The sequence below is a fragment of the Melanostigma gelatinosum genome (assembly GCF_949748355.1).
Source record: "Melanostigma gelatinosum genome assembly, chromosome: 9".
Taxonomy (NCBI): Eukaryota; Metazoa; Chordata; class Actinopteri; order Perciformes; family Zoarcidae; genus Melanostigma; species Melanostigma gelatinosum.
Window position 1 is genome coordinate 10,927,770 of NC_136642.1, and position 17,546 is coordinate 10,945,315.

The following is a 17,546-nucleotide window of genomic DNA, read 5'->3' on the forward strand; positions in this document are numbered from 1 at the left end:
TGTTTCTGGGAGGGGAGTAACTCCTTGACCTTTTGGTTGCAGGAGTGATTTTTTTTAACCACTAATCCAATATATACTGTCCCTATAGTTTATTCTCTGTTTATTAAAGAAGGAGATTAAAGAAAAACACTCCAGAGTCCAAAAGGGAACCACAGATCACTTGCCACTCTTTTACTGGGACCATCGTGGTCTTAACCTTTGTATCGGCTCCGTATTCACTATACTATCAAGGGTCATGGTGATGTCACGGTCAATGCAGCATTTTGTTTTTAGTGCCGTTGGCATCGTAACAGCAGGTTTTCTTCATTGCGGAGAGACTAAAATAGAGGTTGGTCATAGAAATAGCAAATAATCATATAATTATGTATTTCATATTTGTCTTCTTCACTACATTCTTTAGTTGGATAAATTATGAATCAAAGTACATTGACAGCGCTATTGCTGAATGCATCCAGGTTTTCTGAATCCATCACAATGAATTGGTAGCTTTCAAAACCTGGCCATATCCGTGACTTACAGCACCCAGTTATTTGCCAAAATATGGTGCTACGATACCATTTATGGTCAGATTCTTGACTTTCTTGGAAAGTAGTTGCGGCAAGTTCAATGTGTGATTTATATTTGGCTCAAAGTCATTGAGACCATTAGAGACTCATCAAAGCGTGATCAAACTTAAATCCCCCCCCCCCCAGACGTATAGCTATAAGACACAATCATTTAAAAACACACACTAATATTAGCGGTATTTAACATTCTTATACTCAGCACAGTTGCGGGCTGAGCAGTGTTCATGATTTAAAGTAACTGAAATGGGCTGACTGTAATTACCATGAAGTGAATGTTTTTTAATGCTTCTCTTAGATTGTACATTATTTTCATGACGAGTATTTCAACCACAAACTCCATTCGATAAGGCCAAAGAGCCTCTTTATTAATTGTTGGACAGTGAAATGTATGATTAGGAAGGACATTGTTATATATTCTGTTGCTGTTCGGTTTCACATTAATGAAAAAGTGTGGGTTCAGGCCAACATATCTTCATATTAATATTCAGGATAAGCCCCCTCACTCAGCATCCCATCCCCTTTTCTAGTCACACACACACACTCCTCTCCCGTTGACTCAGACACATCAAAGACTACAGCAGGACAGACAGCAGAGAAGTTTGGAGGCAGATTATCGCCACACACACTCCTCCAGGAGATATAATCCTGATCTTGTGTCTGTATTCAGACGGATATTTTGAAATGGGAACAGAGTTTTTTCACCAAACTAATCCATGGAATATTATTTTTTCAGTGCCTGGGATTAAACTGTTTTAAGGTAGGCCTGCATTTTTGAAACATAAATCTGCCGAATTATTCACTGATTCATAGCCTATTTACGATGAAATAGAAATGATGTGTGGATTATTGGCCTAAAGGCCAACGGCACGTTTTTCTTTAGTGCTGACTTGGGCCCAAACACAGCAACAGTACAGGATGAAAGGTTTTACTCAGGCGATTTACATCTCAGTAGGAAACTATTGCTCTCTCTCAATATTTTAGGGAGTCTGAAACTCTTTTTTCTTTACTGCTAGTGCGCCCTTGGGAAAGTTATGTTGAATTTGCCTGCTTACGGAATCATTTAGCGTTGGGGTTGTAGTAGCTAGGCCTCGTTTTACGGATACATTGTTAAACTAAAATGCATAGACAGATTTGCATTCAACATATTAAATTAGGTGGAATTAGTCGAATGGTCCCGTCATGAATAGGCTGACACAGCTGTTATTGAAAGGGAGCTGGTAAGGTATGGAGGCGCGCGGCACCGCGGGGGTTTGGCTGCCCCTCCACGGTTCAACGGCAGCTCTTAACCCCGGTGCAGCCAACAGGGTCACCATGTGTCATGCAGGCCGTTTCTGTCAGGCACCCCGCGTCTGCTTTGATGTCTCTGTAGATTACATTTCTTAGGAAAACCATCAGTCTTCAAAAAGTATTACGCTTGTCTCACGACTGACAAAATAATGTCACAAAAACATCCTAAAATATATTGCATTACCTTCTTCTGGGGCTGCAAACTCTCTAAAATGTCAGATTGTCTTTTAAAATAAAAAATAAGGAAAGTCAAACAATCCAGTCCGCCCATTGCGCCAGCCACTGACCCGGTTTACGCACCGGTCCACATCCAAACCACCAATGCGCAAAAACGCGACACATGAACTCAGAGATCTCAACTATAACTTGACAATTTGAATTTAATTTGCACGAAAAAACAGGTTCTCTCTTTCATGTTTCTTACACTTTGTTTGTCACAATTAGTCTAATTGTTGTCCAACTGCTGACTTTAAGAAGGAACAGGCTTTGGAGGTTCTTAGATTTACAGCCGTCAGTCGGAGCCCTCCTACTCTGAAAATCCAATTATTTTACTAAAACCACGATAGCCCCGCCTGGCTCCCAGGGAAACTATAAAACTGTAAACGCTGTGCCAACCAGAACAGATTTCAGCTGAAACATAAACCATCCTGGTTTTGCTGACATTTATTTCTACTGCATGTTTATATGACTTTATTTTCTTTATCTGGTGTCATGATTCATCAATCACTTTGCAGCACCCGCAGAGATCCAAATCAGTTTCAGCTTTGTTGTCTTTAACCCTTGAGTCAAACAAATAAGAGCTCAAGAAACCAGAGGATATAAGAAGAAAGTATTTATGAAAACTAACAAAATGTCTTTTTGTTCTTCTCTCCCAGTTTCTTCCTTTTGACCCAACCCACCTCCCGCCTCGTCATCTTTTACTTTGTCTCAACTGACCATCTAATATTTACTGGCTGCCATATTTGTAACATTGGAACCATTTTAGAATTTCACATTATGGATCTCGCAGGTTCTTTGGCTCCACCGTCCCCGTACACCTTTTCTATAATACCCAACTTCTCTGTGCCCTCCTCCTCTCCCTCCATCTCTCCATCTCCCAGCTTGGCTTCCACCGCTCTTTTCTGCTCCCTCCTCTCCCTCCTCTCCTTGCTGGGCATCACAGGAAACCTGTACACTATGGGCCTCCTTCTGAGGCGCAGGAGAAGTAGGAGAAGACGTGGAGCAGGGCCAACCTGCTGCCTAATGAGAGTACCTGTACCATCCTGCCTGGCCAACTCCTCCTCCCCTTCCTCCTCCCCCATCTCCTCTTCCTCCCCCTCCTCCTCACTTCACCTCCAGGTGCTCAGCCTTGCTTTTGCGGATCTGCTCTACCTTTTCACCGCTCCCTTCATCGTGTACGACAGCCTGGCGTCCGGCTGGGCCTTTGGTGAGCCGGGCTGCCGTCTCCTCCTGAGCCTGGACCTCCTCACCATGCACGCCTCCATCTTCACTCTCACCGCCATGAGTCTGGACCGCTACCGGGCTGTGGCCCATCCCCTGCACACCTCCTCCGCCAACTCCTCGGGCCTGCTGCGTGTAGGCCTGGCCTGGGGGCTGGCTGTGGCTCTTAGTCTGCCCATGATGATCACGCTGCACCTGGAGGATGGGGAGAACCAGGAGGGCCAGCTGTGTGTGCCTGCATGGGACGAGCAGAGCTCCAAGGCCTATCTGAGTGTGCTCTTCTGCACCAGCATTCTTGGTCCTGGGCTGGCCATTGGAGCACTTTATGCTACCCTAGGCCGGCTTTACTGGGTGTCTCAGACCAGGCCAGCCTGGGCCAGTGGGAGCAGCACTGCTTGTCCTCCTCGCGCCCCCAAACCCAAAGTCCTGCTCCTCATCCTGGCTATTGTCCTGGCCTTCTGGGCTTGCTTCCTCCCTTTCTGGATCTGGCAGCTGCTGCCTCTCTACCAGCCCGACATGCTGCGGACGGTACCAGTAGGGACACAGGTGACAGTGAATCGGATCCTAACAGGGCTGACGTATGGAAACTCTTGTGTGAATCCATTCTTCTACACACTATTGACTGGAAAAAGAAGACGCAACCGTCAGACGCTGACATCAGCAAATCAGCTCTGCCGTAAGAGCAGTCCGCTGCAGTAGTGCATGTGTCTCCACCAGTAGAGGCAATAATGTGAGCGTGTGCATACATGTGTGACAAGGTACTGTACATGGATGCTTTATGCGTTCCATTATAGGCACCAAAGACCATTGATTTGTCTTTGGCCTACAAACTAAAGAAATACTAAGCAATGATAGCACTTTGAATAAATGAATGCTTTGTGAAAAAATGTCCTGTGAGGAGACAATCAAAAAGACAATCTCTGTAAGACGCGTCACCTCATGAATGCTTAATCTGAAAACTTTGCAGTTCATATCAAATATTGTGTCTTTAATTGCTGTAGTAACCAAGTTTACATGTTGATTATTTGGTTTTAAATGTTTTAATGAGATTATAATTGCGGCTATGGTAAAGTAATATAATGCCTACTACAGTAATTACTTGTGCAAAGTCATTGACACACATCAACAGATCTAATAACGGAGAGGAATGGTTCATTAAGTCAACGGTAAACCTGAAGTGTAAAACCCTGATGCACTTCTGCTTGTTTTCAGAGAACTATCAAAGAAAATGTTTGTTTTTCAACAACTGGCTGTAACCGGTCAGAGCGTCTTTGGGACATTTTCCTAAGACATTGTTTGTTGACCTAATGATTTATGTTTGAGTGGGTCAACAGTCTTTTGTTTGCCTCCCCTGAACCCCGACATATCTAAAACAATATAATTTTTCATAATCATGACCTGCATGTTGGGTTTGGAAATGTACTTATTCTTTTTGATTCATGCAATGCTTTGCATGGCCTCAACTTGTGTTGATTGTAACTGATGTTTATAATGATGCATAATATATAGCCTTGAATAAAGACTATTCTTTCTGTGATTCAGTGTGTGATTGGATCTTTAAATGGGAGAAAATAAGGAGAAAGTGACAACAACTTAATGTTTGGTGATGAACAATAACAGACATAGAAAAGAAGAAAAACCTGAGAAACAACAATCATGAAGTGCGGCAGAAGAAGGCTGAGAAGGAGATGTAAAAGGTGAGGTGTGCTAAAACAAAAAAACAAAGAAAAAACACGCAAGCATGTCAGTGACTCTGGAAGGTCTTCCCCGTTCTAGTGTATACACTCGCTGGCTCCCTAACGGGCCCGTCTCTGTCTGTCTGGCTCAAAGGCTGCACTGTGCTGTATCGCAGACCCTGCTGCTCTTAGACGCAGATGAGCAAATATTGTTGTTTGATAGAAAGCAGTAAGGATGAGCAGACATGGTGTTCCTCGGGGGGGGGGGGGTCCTCGAGGTCTAGGGGTTTCAAATACTGACCATGTGGTTGGAAGGTCCATGGTTCAAGTCATCTCCCATCTCTCTCTCCTTATTTTTTCTCTTTCTTTCTTTTTTACTTGTTGGCTTTATGCTGCATACTTCTAATTCAGATTTTAAAAAATGCGTTAAAACACGAACAGCAAAAGGTTTAGAATAACTAGGAAACCTGCAGAAAGTTAACCAAAATGAAGACACAAGCCCCAAGATCAAATGTCAGGACAGACTTCAGTGTGTCATAAACTAATCAATCACATCGTGCAGAAATGCAAGTCGTATCAATAATGGCTCAGTGTAACTTACAGTAGATGTTATGGTTTGGAATTCAAATTAAATTCTGTTTACATAGGCTCACTTTCTAAATCTTTTAGCATCTGTGTTGATGGATGTCAACTTTTCCTAAAAACGAGTATGCACTTCCTTATGAATAAATAAACAAACCAATGAATAAACAAACCATAAAAAAGTGCGTGAATCGGTCAAATTAGTCCATTTAACAATTTCTTGTTTGAGGTGAAGGTTGATTTTTTTTATGTGAATTTAAATTGTATTCATTTTAAACAGCACAAAACCTGAGACAACAGTAAAAACAAATGAAATGCTTGAAGTCATTAGTACAATTTGCACAATGTATTCATGACAGCAAAAACGTCAGACTCTGAATAAATAAGCCGAACCCTCCAGAAGTCATTTTGAGACAGAGCAGATAAAGAGGTGCCAGTGATCCGTTAACATTTTTGATTTCATTATTGGGTAATGGTGTTTTTCTTTGTCCACCCGAATCCCACAGTAGAACCATTAGGCTGTGGTTAACTGTGTTTTGACTTGACATGCAATAACTTCTGCGAGTACATAATCCCCAGCTAATGGATAATTGGAATGAGTCCATGTTAAATGTAATGTAAAATGAGACTTGAATCATGTGAGTAGCGCTAACTTAAAGCGATGCTTTATTTAGTTGCACATTAAGTGCACAGAAACAATAGCTGAGGAGAGGAAAACCTGCGAGCAGCAGGGGAAGCTGCATTGGTAATACCAACAGGTTGAAGAGACGCATACCTAAAGCATTTGCCAAGGCAGCTCGTGTGCTTCTCTGCACGGTGATGCCATTATTTCTGAAGCTGCTGACTATATGCTGACGACCATGTGTTTCCATTTACCTGTCCCGGCTACCTCCGAGCACAACGTTCCCACTGCAGTTATTATCCGGAGCCCAGTGCGGTCACACTACAGGGGGCCCTTCTGTTGTGAAGTTAATGCAATATCCATCCACCGCTCACATCTGAGGCCCTCTCAGTACATTTGTCCATTTAAATGGAATTTCTTGCAGACAAAGAGCCAACTCCGTATAAGTTTGAAATCTTGAGCCCTCATATGAGACTTGGTGATTTTTGGACCCCTGGGTCATACCAAAATGACAGAAGATTGAGGGTGTAGCTTGTGTAAAGATGAAGCCTTTCCAAAAAAGACACTTAGCAATGGATAGCACAGAGAGCTTGTTGTTTGGTTTTCTGAGTCTGCATATGGACAGGTTTTAGGTGTCTGCGTATTCTAAAACTCAACATATCAGATGATTAAGTCCTCCCTCGGATCTGCGGGGATGACTGAGTGTTTGATAAACTTCAAATACGTGGTGTTTGGTCAACCCGACCAACTGGATGGAAAATATTGTCTCAGTTGGCAGGCGGGTCAATCCATAAACTCTGTGCCGTTTGTGTTGGTCGAGTTGCCAGCACCGACCGACTCGCTCCAATCATAACTTTTGTCCTTCTGCGCAACAGACGCTTTTTCATTTCATCCTGAGATTGCAGGCAGTGTCCTCCTCCTCTCCAGTCCAAAGGGAAAACACAAGGACAAATATTTTCTTTTTGGAGCGTCGCTCTGTTCTACCTGAAGATTTCATAAATCCAGCACATGTCCGTTTCCTGGAACCGCCAAGCATCTTTCCATCCCTGCAGCCCTCGCCCCGCCTCTCGGCCTCTCCTCTTGACCAGTGTCTGAGGCTGCTGCAGGTGCCCCTCCCCTGGGCAGCCCGCTCAGGAAAGCACCCCGCTGCGTAGACGAGACGAGGCCGGCGCCCGGGCCAAATTCACGCTGTGAGGTGTACAAGAGGCTCTCATTCTCTCCAGACATACACAAAAAAGATTCCCTTCGCCTGCCCTTTTCTAAAATTCAATCTTCCCATCTGTTTTCCCTCTCTCAATCACTTTTTGTCCCCTCCACACTTTCTGCAGTGCCTCATTCCTTTACACGGCCTCACTTTATGTGGCGTTAACCCTTATAACTTTCACTACAAGTTTTTGCATTATGAATAACAAAATCTCTCAAGTGGTACTCAAAAGTCCCAGAACAAACTACGGCACGTCAACTTAACAGACTTCCTATTCTTTCAACATCTGTAACATCAGCTTACATCAAACAAATTCAAGCTTTACGATACATGACACATGTAGTCAACACAGTATTAAAAATAACACGTTTGTAATTGCTGGTTTGACAGCAAACACTGAAACCTAGGCGCTCACAGTGTTTCTTTGTTCAACCCATGGCAAGCCCACCATGAGGCGCCCCTCTCCCCTGACTTCACACCTCCGTGTCAGCCGCCAGGATCAGGCGAGACCCAGGCTTGCGTGGCTTGAAGGCCAGAGGTTACATAAACCGACATACACATTACGGTTCACACTTGGGCTCTTACCAGGAAAGACAGTAAATATGACACGTCTGCGCCTCTCGCTCCTTCTCGTTCTCCCCGTGTTTCACCGCTTCTCTGTGCTCCTCCTCCTCCTCGCTGCCAGTAAACAGTCGTCCCTGTCAACTCAGGCGTCAAAGCTCCCCTGACCTCTGACCTTCTGACACTTCACGTATGTTTGTTCGTGCAGGACGGCCATGGCTGAGGAGGGACATGATGCATTTTACATGACACTGCTCAATATCAGAACAGAAGCCTGTGCAGAGTAAGCGAGAACGATTAGTCGATCGGCAGAAAATGTATCAGTTGGTATTTCCATTAGAATGTTTTTGAGCAAAAATACCAAACACTACCTAAATTCAGCTCTTCAAATGTGACGCTTTGCAGCTTTTTCGAGTCTTGTGTGATCAAAATTGCCTTCCAATTTTTTTATTTCTGTAAATTAGAAAATGCTAATCTGCGTTTTTTCCCTATTTTCTGACATTTTAAATCAAGAACATAATCTGCAGATTAATCGATAATAATGTTGAAGGCCTATTATGTATATGAATACTAATACTCGTGTCATCACTCCCCAAAAGATACCAGCTTGCTGTGCCAAATGTGCATTTCAAACAAAAGACTGTTTGCTATGAGCGATTTCATTCAGTAGTATTGAAGTAAAATGTAAAAAGCAAGTTATGGCCTGAAGTATAAACTGGTTTGTACAGCTGTAACATTAATACCACGTCCTTATGAGAGCGTGAACAACATGGTGTTTAGAATTAGAGCGCCACCTGCAGGTGAAATATAAGAACTAAACTTCATATTTGAAACCAACCATCGTTACTCGCTGCTGTTCAGTGGATTCCAGTTCAGACATAATTGACACCAGTTTGTTGCCACACTCTGCACTAACAATGAAGAATAAATGGATCATTTAAGAAAAGCAAACATTGCTCAATCTGTTTTGCAATGTGTTGGAATAGTGTGTTATAAAAATGCCAGGCAACCAAAGACAGAAGGAGTACGGTAGATAGACTCGTCTTCACATTGAATACAATGGTTGGATATCTATACCATTGTCCAGACTTGTGATTGTATTCTGAGTCTTTCCTTACTTTGGTGTGCAGTGCCAAAAGCTGAACATCACAACGAAAACAACTGAATTAATTTATTTTATAAAGACATTAACGTGAACGTTGTCTTTCACAGTTACTCTTTCTGAGTTTTCTCTGCCTCACTCAGTTCTGTGTGTAGACATCATGTACGTACAAAGTTAGTGCTTTGGTTCACTATTGTCGAGGTACAAATATAATATGGTGTACTTGAACATGTTTAGAAGCAGTTGCTAGTAACAGCTATAAAGTGGCTGCACGTGTTCCTCGCTACACAACACGTTCTTCCTCTTGTCCGTCTTTGCACTCACTGGCTGACCCTCCAGCTCAGGTGGCCCAGTAACTGACCCATCCCAGTAACAGAGATGCCTCCCATCGCTCATCCTGAGGGCTCAACACTGCAGAACAAGCTCCACCCAGTGAGGAGCAAACATCCTGAAAGGAAATATGACTTAATTCCAGCACGAATACTGAGCTATTTATGGTTTATCGGTGGTTTATGACCAAGCGTTTCACAGCTCAATGCAGAGTGACAAATAAAAAAAACTCACAATTTAAAAATATACAAACAATTTTTTTTTTTACCAAAGAATCCTGCAAACTGTCCATCACTTTGAAGGGTGAAAAATAAAGGAAAAAAAAAATCACAAAATGAAGTTGAAGTTGATGACACTTAAAACAATACAAATGTCTCCACAGTTGTCAAATCACATTTCTTAAGTGAACTACTTACGTAAAAATATACATACGCAAACCTTAAAATGTATAAATTCAGAAATGGCAGCTTAATTTCTGTGCTGAAAACAATTCATTACTTCCACTCTTAAATTAGAAAGCAAACCAGAAACAACTCCAGTCCTAATAGATGAGCACGAACAGAGCCAGTGCTGTGATTGGAAACTAATACCGAGCATTAAACAAGCCATTCCCTCTCACGTACACATGACAGACCTCGATCCTAATCAAAAGTTTTGCAGACCGTTGTCAACACGGAACAAAAGAAATCCAACTGGGGCTGCTGTTTGTTCAATCTATTGATCCATGTCGCCCCCACACAGCGTCCTCACCTTCCACAGTAACCTGCACCTCCTGGCCATGTCCCTGAGCTCCTGGGTGGTGAGTAACTCAACACCTGTACCGGAGCACAGAGTGACTCTGAGCCATGATGCTGAGGTCTCTGCACAGGAAGCTGCATGTTGCGTCATGGCCTTCAGGGCCGGGCTGTCATCACGCAGAAAACTGTGCTGCAAGACCACAGCTCGGACAACTTTCAACAACTTCAATTAGAGAGGTGAAGAGGTTTGTCATCTATTTGCAAGAGAGATGGTGACCATGTTTCCATCAGTTCAAAAGACAAATGAAGCCAGTAAATTACATTAATATACTGTGAAGATATCATGAAATATAATGGCCGTTTTAGAATTTGACATTTTGTTTACAGTTTAAGTTTGACTTTCTAGTGTGGTAACTAATCTTATGAGCTAAACTTGCCACAAATACATCTATGTTCCCAGCTGTCAGCAAACAAGTTATTTGAGATTACTCTATGAGAAGGGCTGAGAAAGACAATATAGTGAAACTAATTTTAAAGAGATTTGTTTTAAAAATCTTTATGATATGACAACGTTGTTGTCTATATTGAGCAAATAAGCAAACAGTGGGTCACATTTAATTCAAAAGGATTACTGTAAAAACTTTAATCATGAAATCTAAAATAAAGGCTTCATTGGCCAAATGCCAGCTTGCATTTAAAGAGTGACGTAAACAGCAAAACCCCATCTGTCAAAAACGTCAAGGAGCCACAGCACAAATCAACACACACCAAAAATAAATACATCCTAACACGTGTTTTAAAAGCCACACGACACATTTTACAACACATTTTGAGAAATAGGTAACTTTGAGTGGCTCAAACCTACCTTGGACCATCATGGTGCATGTCCTCCAGCTAAAGGCTTCTTCCTCCACTGGAAACTTTGATGCCTCCTCCGGAGGAACTCGCCAAGGAAGTGATGACAGGTGGGACAGGTGAGGCGGCAGCGCCACACCTGAGCCCTCTCGAGGCACCAGCAGAAATATGTGCTGCTATCTGGCGCCCCCTCGTGGTACGACAGCCAAATGACACAATTAACCGGACACGGAAACCGTGAGCTTCGTAGCAGAGGCTTGCAACCAGCACAGCCTTCTGTTCACACGTCAGGGGAGGTTTATCACCGTCATTTTAACACTGAGAGGAACATTTCCATTTGCTAAGACATTGATGTCATTTTGTGGAACCCAAAACGGCGGGTGAGTGTGTGAACAGTCTGTTTTTTCAGATCCTTTCCGTTAGCCGGCTAGCTAACCGACGTCAGCCAGTTTATGTAACGTAAGTTAATCATGGCGGAGTGTTGTTGCTGCTCCGCACTGGTTCATCCTTATTTATCCTGTGGTCACATGTAGTAACGTGTTATCTGAGATATTTTAGATGCATACGGGTTCACAGCGTGCCTGTGCTTCAGTACACACGATCACAATAAGGCAAAAAATCATAAAAAGGGGAAAATAAGTGAGTCTTGGTCGATTTCTAAGACGTGTACTACAACAACAGTCAACGGCAGGTGTTTTTCGGGTCGTTGCGTTTATTCCTAAATAATCAAAGTGTAGTTAGTTTTCTTGTCTTTATTCATGATCGTTTTCTCTCCCTGCCAGACGCCGCAGCAAGTGGGACCAGCCCGGGCCTGGCTCCGGTGCGATGAGGGAGGCTGAAGCTGCTCCCACCGGGGCTCTGGACGCTGCTGCTGCGGTGGCTGCAAAGATCAACGCTATGTTGGTAGCGAAGGGCAAACTCAAACCCTCACAGATAGGCATCCCGGGACCTCCCGACAAGGTAATACGGAGCATATTATTTAATATTATACGCACTGTTAATCTTTCATAACACCAGCTCTGATGCAGGACCATCACAATGTGTTGGTCCGGGTGCGATTGTACACATTTATCAAGCAGAATATTTCAAATGCTTTTAATACAATGTTTGAAATCAGTTTTTTCCCCGAATCCTTCATCTGTTGATTCCCTTCCTCTCTCTCAGTCTGTAGGTGTTGGGAAGCCTCCGGTGCTGTCGAAGGCCAAAGACGACCTGGTCGTAGCCGAGGTGGAGATCAACGACGTACCGATCACCTGTCGGAATCTGTTGACACGTGGGCAAACGCAGGACGAGGTCAGTAGCAACACGGACCATCGTGTCTCTCAGAATAGAGTCCATCGCAAGCCTTTTTTCTGGAGTATTTATTGACCCGTCTCACTCTTGTTTTGTCTGCAGATCAGTAAAGTGAGCGGTGCTGCGGTTTCAACCAGAGGCCGGTACATGGCAGCAGAGGAGAAGGGCAAAGCGCTTCCAGGGTGACTTCTGTCTCCTCTCATTTTCAGACACCGATCACAGTCGACTTTAATTATTATGTTAACACATCCTTTCTGCTCTTGTAATCGCAGGGACCGGCCTCTGTATCTGCATGTCCAAGGACAGACTAGAGAGCTCGTCGACAGTCCGTATTCTTTTCAGACGCTTTTTTTTTTTTTTAAATGAGTGTGTGTCTTCGTATATCATGTGATTCGACTGGTGGTTTTCTTCCCTCGTTCTCCAGGGGCAGTGAATAGAATCAAGGAGATCATCACCAACGGTGTGGTGAAGGCTGCGACCGCCTTGTCTTCATCACCTTTCTCCCCTAGTGGGGCTTCAGTCACAGTGTACCAGCATCATAACCCACCTCCTCCCTCACTGCCCCCCATGCTCCACCACAAACCGCACTTCCAGTCCGGAGTAAGGCGGTTTCCTGTGGGTTTTTATACCTCGTGAACATAGATCATACTACCATGAAAAGCTTTGTCTACATTCTAACAGTGTCGCTGATAGAGCTGATACTGACCCACAGTCATGCACGTGGTTGTATTATTGACATGTCTTTTATATTTCCTTTTTATAGATGCATTATGTTCAAGATAAAACCTTTGTGGGCCTGGAGCACGCCATCCTTGGGTTTGTGGTCAAAGAGCGGGTCGAGGGCCCCGGCTGTTCGTACCTGCAGCACATCCAGGCTGAGACCGGGGCCAAAGTCTTCCTCAGAGGAAAAGGATCAGGCTGTTTAGAGCCCGCCTCTGGAAGAGAGGCCTTTGAACCCATGTACATCTACATCAGGTGGGGGTTGTCCTATGAATTAAGAACCACTGCTTCTCAGAGATTATTCCTGCTTGTGTAATAACTAACAAATGCACGAGCCACAAAGGTTTCTGCAGCATTGTGGGCTCAGAATAACGAAATGAAGTCTGTTCTCTCTCTCTCCAGTCATCCTAAACCAGAAGGACTTTCAGCGGCAAAAACCTTGTGTGAGAACCTGCTTCAGACAGTGAGTGATTTCTTGTTACTGGGAAATGTCTGTGCTTTTTCTACTCCAACAACAATTGACATTCATTACAAGCTCACACAACTCCAGATGCGTGCCTTGTTGGCGTAGACTGCCACTGTTAACTGTTTGGAGGAAGAGCTAAATCGCTGACTGCAGTACAGCGTCATTACAACTGCTTTGACGCCCAAACATATCAAAGCACGTGTCCCAGGGATGAACATCAACTTGGTACAATATATTCTTGACAAATCAGATTATTAGCCATGAATTAGTAATGAGTCAATAATATTGCTGGCGGCCACCACCGACATTCCCAAATCGTGTTACTGTGTCAAACTAACTCATTGTTACCAACCGACCGTGTCAAACAAAGCTAAGAGTCAGTCTTGCTCTTCCTTGTGGCATCAATGATCTGAGCTTTTTACAGCTGTGCCGGTGAGATGAAACCCTGTTGGCACACATCAGTTACAAAGCTGTAGATAGTAGTGGAAGTATTCTGTATATTCTACACCACAAGTTTGAGTTATTTCTTCAGACACTGCTTCCTGCAGACAGTGCAAGAACAAGGTAGAAGCTCAAAGGGAGTTTGTTTCTACCATTTGATGATTAATAGTTTTAATTGTTTTACAGTAGGTTTAGACAATATTCTCTCCCATAACATAGTGGCAACGTTACATTTTTGTTTTTGCTGTCTTCATTTGATTAGCTACAATAGTACATTTTCATATTTTAGTTCCTTGCACCACTAATGTACAACGTTTCTCCCTCTCCAGGTCCATGCAGAGTATTCTCGCTTCCTCAATCAAATGAGCTCAATGATGCCAACACAACAAGGTACGATATCGACAGTTCTCTTGCTGTGCTTTAGAGTCATCACTTGATTTGTCAATACAATTGATCGTAGAAGTCATCGGAAGAGCCTGACTGGATCCGTTTCCCGTTCTCCCCCTCCCCCTCCAGGCTTTGCACAGCCTCCGATGGTGAACGGGATGCCTCCGCAGCCTCCTTACTACCCGCCAGCTGGATACCAGCCAGGCTACGCGATGCCTGTACCACCACCTCAGCCACAACATGTCTCTCTCCCTTACTCTGTCCCTCCTCCTATACATCCCACAGTACCTGCAGGTGTGCCTCCTCAGTACTCCCTCCCCCTTCTCCCCGTCCCTGCTCCCGCTCACATCCTCGCTCCATCGCCTGCACCGGGCACGATGCCACAGGTAGGACCGAGCCATCAAAACCACATGTGTATGGCATGCGAAAGCAATAATACTTACTATATGTCCTTCCGTCCCTGCAGACTCTTCCTCCTGTACCTTTTCCTTCATCAGCTGCAGCACCAGCTCCAGTCCTACCACCACAGAAGAGACGCTTCACAGAGGAGGTGCCAGACGAGAGGAACAGCGGCCTGCTCGGATACCAGGTGATGAACAGCTCTTCCACCATTACGACGCCTCATTATTCGGCTGGGTTTTTATTTTCCACCCTTCTTTTCTCCACCTTGTTTTGTTTGTATGCCTAAGCTTTGGCAGTGGGTGACGAGTGACTGTATCATCAGCCAATCATTTCCAATCCGTGTCTGGAGCTGCTCTATTTCCTTCCCTGTGATTTATCTAATACCAATTCATCCTTCCTTTCTTCAAATGTTTTAAGTACATCGGTTGAGATGGCATGGCTTGCTGTTTCCCGTTGTTCACTTACAGTTTACCTGTCTTTCTACTGGTAATGAGGAGTTTCAGAAAAAGGTATTATTAATACTGATGAGCTTAAGTATCTTTCATAATTGCTGGGGAAGTTGTCAGTAATCAGACCCGTGGTAAGCTATTCACAAGGACAGTTTTTCTTCTCACTTTAGTGCTGATATAGTTTTAAATATGTAGTCATATTAGCTAGTGTTAGGACAGGGTTTCGTAGAGGATGTGTGCTAATCGCGCCTGTGTGTTTTTCTGCTCATAGCATGGACCCATTCATATGACTAATTTAGGTGCAGGCTTCCCCGTGGGCAGCCCAGAGGCTACAGGACCCCCACCGCAGAGTCCCTCTGGCCTGCCGAGTGAGAGGGACAGGTACACAGAGTTTTGTTACATTTGTTAAATGAAATATTAATAGCCTACAAAGACTAGTAGGCAAAGTGAACTCACCCCGGTTCTCTTTCTCCAGTCGGCAGCTAATGCCTCCACCTCTGCTGCCTGTGAATGGAGTGAGACCCAAGATGGGGGAGAGAAGGGCAACGCAAGGCCCCGTGGGTAAGGCCATTAACCTGTGGACTCACAAATCCCTGCCCAAATCCAAATCTGCAGTTCCTGACTGGACTGTGGCCTTTACAAGCTTAGCCTGGATCTATTCACAGCCTTAATGTAGAGCTGCAAAGAGTAAAATATAAATCCTCTCTTGGGCCACTGGACTGTGTCTAGATTTAAGTTGTTTCACTTGAGATTGAAGAGGAATGTCTGTTACATGAAGGCCAATCGGATGTATCAAGAGGCATAGTTGGTGTTTCTTTGGTTTAAGTACTGAAGTGTTTGTGGCAGATTATATAAGTACACTCACTCAGCTTCAAACTGGTCTTTATGCGTCCTGTGATTCTTTCAGGATTCTGCTTATGTGACTATAAATCCCCAGATAGTGAGGCGGAGCTGTGACTCAACATCTTGTGTGCATTGTTCAGTCGTTTGTAAAGAAAAAAAAAAAAAAACAGTCGAGTCCACCTTACCGTCCCATTCTGATGACATCATCAGTGTGGGGTTGTCTGTTGTTTGTTTTCTTTCCTCACTAACGAGAATCTCTCCTGTTTTTGTGTTTTTCTCTTTTTCTCTGTGTTCTTCTTCTCTTCCATGTGTCTCTGGGGTGATGCTGGATTCTGATTGGGGGTGGGGCACGACTCGTCCTGTGACGCTGTCCTCCCGCTCGATTGGACGGCCACGATACTGTCGCTCCCCACCAACCAATGGCTGCTTTCAAATGGCTGCCCCCTCCTCTACTCTTCTGACAAACTATGATTTGAATCGATTAACTATTTGTTTCTCCCAAAATGTGTTACGAATAATTAACTTGTACCTGTCCTATTTGAAACATGTTGCCGGTGTTTTTCGGTGTTTTTTCTCTCTCGCTCTCTCTCCCTTTCTCCCCAAATGTGCCACCTCTTCTTTTTGTCTGCATGCTTCCCCGTTTCTTCTTTCAGAGCACTCAGGGAAGCGATTGAAAACTGGTTTGGTGGCGTACACCGGCGACTCTTCAGATGAAGATGAAGACCACTTAGCCTCCAAAGCCTCAGGGCCAGGTAACCCTGGGACAGTTCCCCCCACCGCCGCAGGCTGGGCACAGGCCTACCGCTGCCCTCCTCCACCACCCACTCGAGCTAAAACACAGCCACAGCAGCAGCAGTCTATGCCTTTCTGGATGGCACCCTAAAACAGGAAAAACTCCCTCAGTGCTTTGTGCCGAGTCTTACAAGATGTTCACCCAAACTGAGCCTGTGTTTCTCCATCACTCATCACATGGATGACTCTTAACAGCTACGTGTTGGTTGCAGCATAATCTTAGTGCTTCGGTCCAAATGGACTAACTTGTGTTTTGTTACTTTTCTTTTGGTGCACACATTATAGTTTGAAGATGAACATTTGCAGGACTGATACTCAAGCTATTTTGTGGATGTATAGATGGTCAGACGAGCGACATTCTGCCTCCAGTTTGATTTGGAATGGTTTGAAACCAGATGCCAGGTGAAGAGTTTGAATATTGTATTGTCACAAGGCAATGATCACTTTCCGTTGAATCCCGAGTACAGCTTTTTGTACTTTGTCCCCTTTCCAAGTCACTGACATCATCCTTTCCTATTCTGATCTTTTTGTACAGATCATATTGGACTAATACGTAGTAAACCTATTGGATTTATTCATGCTTTTATGAAATAAATAAACTTAATTTATTGCAGTGTTTGAGCTTGTGATTCTTCCTACATTTGACCTTTTTCAGTCTGTTTTGCATATTTCATCACATCTGCCAAATGATTAGCTGTCAACAGTTCTGCCTTCCAAAACACATCGTGGATCGAGTGACAACCTTGCTGCAGAATTTATATGACAAATAACAGACCACTCATTCTCTTACG

The 17,546-nt window shown here is 44.0% G+C and overlaps 2 protein-coding genes across 3 annotated transcripts; both read left to right on the plus strand.

Moving 5' to 3' along the window:
* The first annotated feature begins 1,187 nt into the window (after positions 1-1,187).
* On the plus strand, positions 1,188-4,830 carry uts2r3 (urotensin-2 receptor 3). The gene is made up of 2 exons (XM_079275880.1): positions 1,188-1,323; positions 2,729-4,830. Exon 2 carries the CDS (start codon positions 2,850-2,852, stop codon positions 3,990-3,992), a length of 1,143 nt encoding a protein of 380 aa, XP_079132006.1. The 5' UTR covers positions 1,188-1,323; positions 2,729-2,849; the 3' UTR covers positions 3,993-4,830.
* Positions 4,831-11,197: 6,367 nt separating this feature from the next.
* On the plus strand, positions 11,198-17,357 carry khdc4 (KH domain containing 4, pre-mRNA splicing factor). 2 transcript variants are annotated; one of them, XM_079275874.1, is made up of 14 exons: positions 11,198-11,342; positions 11,745-11,922; positions 12,127-12,255; positions 12,358-12,437; positions 12,528-12,580; positions 12,680-12,870; positions 13,019-13,230; positions 13,378-13,438; positions 14,212-14,272; positions 14,399-14,655; positions 14,736-14,858; positions 15,392-15,501; positions 15,596-15,681; positions 16,617-17,357. In XM_079275874.1, the coding sequence occupies exons 1-14, from the start codon at positions 11,314-11,316 to the stop codon at positions 16,844-16,846; spliced, it is 1,800 nt and encodes a 599-aa protein (XP_079132000.1). In that variant the 5' UTR covers positions 11,198-11,313; the 3' UTR covers positions 16,847-17,357. The 2 variants fall into 2 exon arrangements, with proteins under 2 accessions (XP_079132000.1, XP_079132001.1); XM_079275875.1 differs by having other exon boundaries at positions 12,680-12,855.
* The last annotated feature ends 189 nt before the right edge of the window (positions 17,358-17,546 follow it).

What these genes read in the sequence shown, in the direction of transcription:
- khdc4 (XM_079275874.1), top strand. Translation starts at nt 11,314, where the DNA reads ATGTCATTTTGTGGAACCCAAAACGGCGG. An exon ending in TGTGGAACCCAAAACGGCGG is followed by an intron (nt 11,343 to 11,744) that starts GTGAGTGTGTGA and finishes TCTCCCTGCCAG; the next exon opens with ACGCCGCAGCAAGTGGGACC. An exon ending in GGCAACGCAAGGCCCCGTGG is followed by an intron (nt 15,682 to 16,616) that starts GTAAGGCCATTA and finishes TTCTTCTTTCAG; the next exon opens with AGCACTCAGGGAAGCGATTG.
- uts2r3 (XM_079275880.1), top strand. Translation starts at nt 2,850, where the DNA reads ATGGATCTCGCAGGTTCTTTGGCTCCACCGTCCCCGTACACCTTTTCT.